The sequence below is a fragment of the Ornithorhynchus anatinus genome, chromosome 3 (assembly GCF_004115215.2).
Source record: "Ornithorhynchus anatinus isolate Pmale09 chromosome 3, mOrnAna1.pri.v4, whole genome shotgun sequence".
In the NCBI taxonomy this organism is placed as follows: Eukaryota; Metazoa; Chordata; class Mammalia; order Monotremata; family Ornithorhynchidae; genus Ornithorhynchus; species Ornithorhynchus anatinus.
This window is the reverse complement of record NC_041730.1, coordinates 14,228,592-14,235,563: the sequence shown is the minus strand read 5'-3', so window position 1 is coordinate 14,235,563 and position 6,972 is coordinate 14,228,592. Positions and strand designations below refer to the sequence as shown.

Below are 6,972 nucleotides of genomic sequence, written 5' to 3'. Positions count from 1 at the left end.
AGGGAAGGAAGAAATACAGTCTTTCCACTGGGCTCAGCACCACCCAGGCCCATTTCTGTTTATGGGACTGTCAGTTTCCTCCTTCACCCCCTAACAGGCTCTCCTGCTCTTGTTAAAAAATTGCTCCTAAATGTGAAGTACCACAGAAGCCAGGTGAAAAATGCCTTCAAGCCTTACAGATGAACTGATGACTGCTTTGGAGTTTTTTTTTGCCAGCTTGAATATGTTTTTAACAGATGGGCAACTGAAAATCTGCAAGCAGCTGCCTGACACTTGGCTTTTGGCAACCTCTCCGGCTCAGTTTCAGTGGCAAAGTAAAGACCTAGTGGGAAAGGGAGGTCAAGTAAAAACGTTCATCCTAAAACCCCCACCTCCATTTTACCCATCCGACCTTGGTTATACCTAAGACGCTCAGAAGGACCTCTGAAGCTTGCCTGAAAATTGTGAAACTTCAGTTAGTAGTTTGTAGCTCAAAAGTGGCAGTGAGCGAGGCTGGTGGGAGGTGGAGGGGGGAGGGGAGGGAACTGTTGTGAAATGTATAGCTTGTTGTTTTTCATGTTAGTTCAGGGAAGGGGTTCAGGATGTGTGTCCCTTCCTGGCTTGCAATGAAAAAGGCAAATGACAAATGCCAGGCGGGGACCGGGCAGACATATCAGTGGTTTAAGCCTTCTTAAACCTTCTCTGGTTTAAGCCCCCAACTCCCTTACTTCCTAATTATAATAATAATAATTTTGGTGTTTGTTAAGCGCTTACCATGTACCAGCCAATGTACTAAGGGCTGGGATGGTTACAAGCAAATTGGGTTGGACCCATCCCACAGTCTCAATCCCCATTTAACAGATGAGGTAATTAAGGCACAGAGAAGCGAAGGGACTTGCCCAAGGTCACACAGCAGACAAGTGGCAGAGGCAGGATTAGAACCCATGATCTTCGGACTCCCGGGCCCGTGCTTTATCCACTACGCCACGCCGCTTGCCTCTGCCTTTTGCATCGTCTATGCACTTGGATCTGTACTCTTTGGGAATTTGGTATTCACCCCACCCTCAGCTCCAAAGCACTTACACACCTAACTTTAATTAATTTATTTATACTGTCTCCCCATCTAGACTGCAAGATCTCTGTGGGCAGGGAACTTGTCTACCAACTCTGTTGTACTGTACTCTCCCAAGTGCTTACTACAGAGCTCTGCACATAGTAAGCACTTAGTGTCACAGACTGGTGGATTGGGCTCAGAAGGTGGGGGTTACCACAGGTTATAAACCCAGGGGGCTCTGGCCCAGGTGTAGAGAATTTTACAGACAATTACTCTCCCCCATTTCAAAGCCTTATTGAAGGCACATCACCTCCAAGAGGCCTTCTCAGACTAAGCCTCCCCTTTCCTCATCTCCCACTCTCTTCTATGTAACCCAGACTTCCTCCCTTTGCTCTTCCCCCATCCAGCCCCACAGCACTTAGGTACATATCTGTAATTTAGTTATTTGTTTTGATGTCTGTCTTCCTTCCTCTGAGACTGTTAGCTCTTGAGGGCAGGGAGTGTGTCTTTTTATTCTTGCATTGTACCCTCCCAATCACTTAGTACAGTGTTCTGCACATCAAAACCACTCAATAAATATGATTGAATGATGAATTTTAAAGGAAATTGGGCTGGGCAGGAGGGGAAATAAAGAATAATCATAATAATTATGGTATTCATTGAGCACGCCCAGCACTGTCCTAAGTGCTAGGTTTGATACAAAGCAATCAGGTTGTCCCACGTGGGGCTCACAGTCTTAATCCCCATTTTATGAGGTAACTGAGGCACGGAGAAATTAAGAGGCTTGTCCAAGGTCACCCAGCAGACAAGATCCCACATCCTCTGACTCCCAAGACCGGACTCTTCTCACTAAGCCACGCCGCAGCTGAGATTGCTGAGCAATAGAGTTCGGTCAAGGACTCAGAAATACCAAGAAGAGACAGCAGGTCAATCTCCCCCCCTTCCACCTCTCCTTACCCCCCTCCTTTCTTACCACCCCCACTGACCAGTTGCACAATGAAAACTTGGTGTCCTGCTTTCACCACCCCCACTGACAGAACAAAAAAACTTGGTGAACAGGCTGAAAGTTGAAAAACCCAAGGGAGGTGGGGTTTTTTTTTCTAATACTGCAGTCTTCCAATCTCCCTCTGCACCCCTTCCTGGTGATTCCCACTCACCCCCTGCATCCTCAGTAGTGTGTGTGCGCTTGGCCAGAGTTACTCTGACAGTGAGCAGACAGCTCCCAAAGAGGAGGAATTAAAAAAAAACACACCAAACCGGTGAAAGTCGGCTTCGGTTGGTATCCGGAAACTTTTTTCCCCCCCTTTTAATTAAAGTTGTGTGCTCACTCCCACGTATGAGGATTCATTAAACGGCACGTAGCTCATGACACTAGGGACGAGCAGTTCCTCCTGCCGCCGGAAGGTGGCGCCCGAGCCCCGCCCATGAACCTCAGCCTCGGTTTCGCCCGGATAATAATAATAAATACTAATAATAATGGTATTTTTAAATAATAATAATAATTATGGCCTTTTTTAAGCGCTTACTACGTGCAGAGCACTGTCCTAAGCGCTGGGATAGAAACAAGGTCATCAGGTTGTCCCACTTGGGACTCACAGTTTAATCCCCATTTTACAGATGAGGGAACTGAGGCACAGTTAAGCGGCTTGCCTAAGGTCACACAGCAGAGAAGTGGCGGAGGCGGGATTAGAACCCACGTCCTCTGATTCCCAAGCCCGTGCTCTTGCCACTGAGCCACGCTGCTTTGCTTACTATGTGTTCTGAGCACTGTTCAAAGCGTTGGGCACTTAATAATTATTACGGTATTTGTTAAGCACTTACTGTGTGCCAAGCTTTGTACTAAGCGCCGGGGAGGATGCAAGCAAATCGGGTTGGACACAGTCCCTGTCCCGCAAAGCGCTCACAGTCTTCATCCCCACTTTAGAGACGAGGGAGCTGAGGCCCAGAGAAGTGAAGTGATTCACCCAGGGTCACACAGCATTCATGCAGTCGTATTTACTGAGCTCTTATTGTGTGCAGAGCACCGTACTTTGCGCTTGGAAAGTACAATACAGCAATAAAGCGGGACAAACCCCGCCCACCACGGTCTGGTAGTCTAGAGAGGGGTAGCAAACAAGTGGAGGAGTCGAAATTAGACTTCCAGGCCCGTGCTCTACCCACCGCTCCAACGGCGTGTCCTCCATCTACGGTTTCCAGGAGATCTTCTGGCCCGTGACTGCCGGTGATGGTTTAACTTTGACCTGAAGAGAGGCCCCGGGAAAAAAAAAAAAATGCTTCTTTCTAGAGATCCTTGCAAGCTAGCAGGCCATTTCTTCCTCTTTCCCTCTCCTTCCCCTCCCATGTTTTGGTTTTTGGAGAGCTGGGAACATAAATCTGGGGCTCGGTTGCGCAACGGTGAAGCGTGCAAAGGCGGATTGTCTCCCGTGATGGATGGCAGCGCGCTGCGGGGAGGTATCCAAGTGCGGGCAAGGCCGGGATTGGCCTTGGGGGGCTTCCGAATGGGTCCCTGACCTACAGATTTCCGTCCCTCCAACGGAGCCAGGTTTTCAGGGCGGAGGAGGAGCGGGGAGAGGGTTGAGATCGCAGTGAAGTGTGAACGATGAGGCCCGGGAGGACGAGTCTCTCTGGCCTGGGACACCGGGCCCAGGCCCTCTGCGATACGTGCAGAGGGAAAGGGCTGAGAAGCGCAGGCCTGTCTGCGAGAGGATTCCAGAGATCCTTCCCTCTCCCCCCTTCCCAAAGTCCCAGCCCTCTCCGAAGACAACAGACCCGAGATCTTCCTTGTCTTAACTGTTTATTAATTGACTATTTCATTTATCATCCACTTCATGAAAATAGATAATACAGTATATAGGACACGATTTTTTCTTCTTTCACCAGGACTCAACTCACACCCCCCACACGCACGCACACATATGTGTACACACATATTAACATATACACGCATAGGCACACACATACACACACCGCAAATGCGAGAGGGGTTAAATCACGCTGAGGCAAATCTGTGACATTCACGGTATTAAAATAAAGGGGGGGTATACACAGCTTTAAAATGCCCTTATGCAATATATAACGTATAAAAATAACTCTATTTTCAAAGGTCCCCCCCCAAAAAACAACAGAAAACTTAAATATCTGATAGTTATAGTTACCTCTGTATGTACAACACGTATAATTAAAACTCGGCCATTGCACTTTTCCTCTCTGGATTCTGAAAAGTTCAAGTATAATGCGACTCGCTAGCCCCCCTCGGGATGGGGGCGGGGGAGGGGGTCCCCGCAAGGCGCCGATTCTCTGGGCTTTGGGGAGCCTTGGGGAACTTTTGCAGGTTTCCATGGGGAAGAGGATTCTTTCTCCTCCTCTTCTTTCTCCTCCTAATGCGCCCTCGGCACGGTCGGGGCCTTTGCCCCTTTGGGTCGGCCCCGGGGGGAGGTCACAGCTTGGGGGGGTGGGGGGAAAAGGGGGTCGGGGGGCCAGCGACCCCCACGTCGAGGATGGCAGGAACCCGGGCGCTTTGGCGCGCTCTGAGGCAGCTGCTCCCGGGCTCTGGTCCGCCTCGGCCCCCTCCTCATCCCGGGACCCCAAAAGGCTCCGGTGAACCCCAGTTCATGGACGGGAGGTGTCGGTTTTTATGCATCGGCCGAAGTCTGGCGGCCGCCCCCGCCCCCTAAGTCCCCGCGTAGTCGGAGCGCCATTGGAGAGGGGACGGTGCCTTGCAGCCTCTCCTGCAGCTGCAGTTTCTCCTTCTGCAGCTGCAACCTCTCCCGAAGGGGCTCCTGCAGCTGCAGTTTCTCCTGCTGCAACTGCAACCTCTCCCGTAGGGGCTCCCGCAGCTGCAGCTTCTCCTCCTGCAGCTGCAGCCCCTGGTCTTGCAGTGGGGGCCGGGGCCGGCCGGAGCTGGTCCCGGAGAGGGCGCGCCGGCGGCGGCGGCGGCCGTAGCCCTGGGGGCTGATCTTGCTCGCGGGGGCGGTGCCATCCTTGTCCTTGTCGGTCAGCTGGTAGATCTGGTGCGCCAGCTTCTGCACCGTGCACGTCCCGAAGCGGCAGCCCAACCGCAGGCCCTGAAAGTGCGGGAACCCGTTCATGCTCTGCCGGTAGCGCTTGACGCGGATGCGGGAGGCATCCGAGCTCCTGCGGAGGAAAGGAGGTGTGAGAGAGGGGCACCGAGCCGCCGGAAACCGTGGGAGCTTGAAGCACGTCGGGGGGGCCCCGGTGGCGCTCGGAGCCGGCACCCCCTGCCCACCAAAACCCGGGAGAGCGGAGACCCGAGTGCGCTGGGCTGGGATGGAGAGGGGCGCACCGGGCTGAGATGGAGAGAGGGTCGCAAAAGGCTGGATAAGGAGGGGCGCAAAGGGCTGGTTGAGGGGTGCATAGGGCTGGGTGGAGAGGGGCGCAAAGGGCTGGATAAGGAGGGGCGCAAAGGGCTGGGATGGAGAGGGGCGCACCGGGCTGGGATGAAGAGGGGCGCAAAGGGCTGGGATGGAGAGGGGCGCACCGGGCTGGGATGAAGAGGGGCGCAAAGGGCTGAGATGGAGAGGGGCGCACCGGGCTGGGACGAAGAGGGGCGCACCGGACTGGGGTGGAGAGGGGCGCACCGGGCTGGGACGGAGAGGGGCGCACCGGGCTGTGAGCAGGGTTACCTGGACTGTGGGCCTGGGACGGACCCCTTCACGTCCAGTGGGCGGATGAAAGTCTCCACGGGACCGGCCGCTGCAGCTTCAGCCACCGCCCCGATCGGGGGGCTCGTGGCCGCCCGCAGCTCCCGCTTCCCTCGCTTCAACGCCCACTTGTTCCATCTGGAAAGTCGGAGAGAGGAGGGAGTTGGAGAGGGAGGTTCATAAGCACAAGCCACGCCGGGGGGCCGAGAGTCCGCGCCCTCCGGGGTGGGCGGGCTGGGGGATGCGCCTGCCCTAACATAACGGGGGGGGGGTTCCCACCCGGGGGCGTCGGGTCTCTTTTTGGGGGGATCCCGGGCCGCACCGAGGGTCTTCCGTCCGGGACTTACTTCTTTCTGAACTCCGAAGCCACGTCCAAGGGCGCAGAGTCCACTGCCAGGAAAGAAAGGGCGCCCAGGTAGACCAGGGCGACGGGGATCAGCCTCATCCCGGCGGCGATCCGGAGTCCTGGAAGAGGGAGCAGAGTTTCCTAAGCGTCCAGACCGTTCCCGCTCCTCCTTGCTCCGTCCCGGGGGCCTGAGTTTCGGGGATTGTTTACCAACTCTTGCAGGATTTTTCTCTGCAGGGGGGCCTGAGGGGAGGGACCAGGACGGTTCATTCGGGCTCCTCCAGGTTGGATCCAGGTCCTTTCAATGGCACCGGGAATATTTTTTTTTAAAGTTGGGAATTCAACTAAACCCGGGCCATTTCCCCCCAGTCTCCTTCCCAGGGTAGGATGGTCCGGAGACATTCCCAGGAGAGGCAGGGGAGAAGCCCAAACCCCTGACCCAACGGAGCCTCCAAAGCAGGAGCTGAAAAGAATCCACCGGGATCGAGTGACTTCCCATTTCCCTCCCCGTTCCTGCTACCTCCTCCGCTCCAGCCTCGGGAGGCTTAAATCCCTACCTGCCGGTGACGATAATCCAATTGAGAAGGAAAGATTAAGGAGCGGCGCGCCTCGACAAGAGCAATCCCAAATATCCAAGTCTGAAGGCGAGGAGCCACAGGGCCCCGGGAACGTCTTTCCTTGTGTCAGGAAAACCACTGGGCGTCCTACGCTTCCCCTCCGGTTTTTATAGGAAAGGCACTGGGCGGTGCTTGGCTCCGGTGCCTTTTTTTTTTTTTTGGTCCTTCCCTCTTTTCCCCTTTCTCTCTCTCCCTGGCGCTCACACACGAGCACACCATTTCCTGCCGGAGGACCCTCAGTGCATAGAGAGCGCGCTCCAGTAGGATTAAGGTAATAATGATAATGATGGTATTTGTTAAGCGCTTACTTTGTGC

The 6,972-nt window shown here is 54.5% G+C and overlaps 1 protein-coding gene across 1 annotated transcript; it reads right to left on the bottom strand.

Annotated features, from left to right (window-relative positions):
- Positions 1 to 3,810: 3,810 nt before the first annotated feature.
- On the bottom strand, positions 3,811 to 6,731 carry ADM (adrenomedullin). Its single transcript, XM_029059296.1, has 4 exons — positions 6,598 to 6,731; positions 6,042 to 6,159; positions 5,677 to 5,832; positions 3,811 to 5,167 (listed from the first exon to the last, which is right to left on the bottom strand). Exons 2-4 carry the CDS (start codon positions 6,137 to 6,139, stop codon positions 4,666 to 4,668), a joined length of 756 nt encoding a protein of 251 aa, XP_028915129.1. The 5' UTR covers positions 6,140 to 6,159; positions 6,598 to 6,731; the 3' UTR covers positions 3,811 to 4,665.
- Positions 6,732 to 6,972: the final 241 nt, after the last annotated feature.

Excerpts from the sequence above, each read along its gene's own strand:
- ADM (XM_029059296.1), bottom strand. The coding sequence starts at position 6,139 with ATGAGGCTGATCCCCGTCGCCCTGGTCTACCTGGGCGCCCTTTCTTTC. Across the intron at positions 5,833-6,041 it reads GCTTCGGAGTTCAGAAAGAA|ATGGAACAAGTGGGCGTTGA; the intron begins GTAAGTCCCGGA and ends CCGACTTTCCAG. Across the intron at positions 5,168-5,676 it reads GTCCCAGGCCCACAGTCCAG|GAGCTCGGATGCCTCCCGCA; the intron begins GTAACCCTGCTC and ends TTTCCTCCGCAG.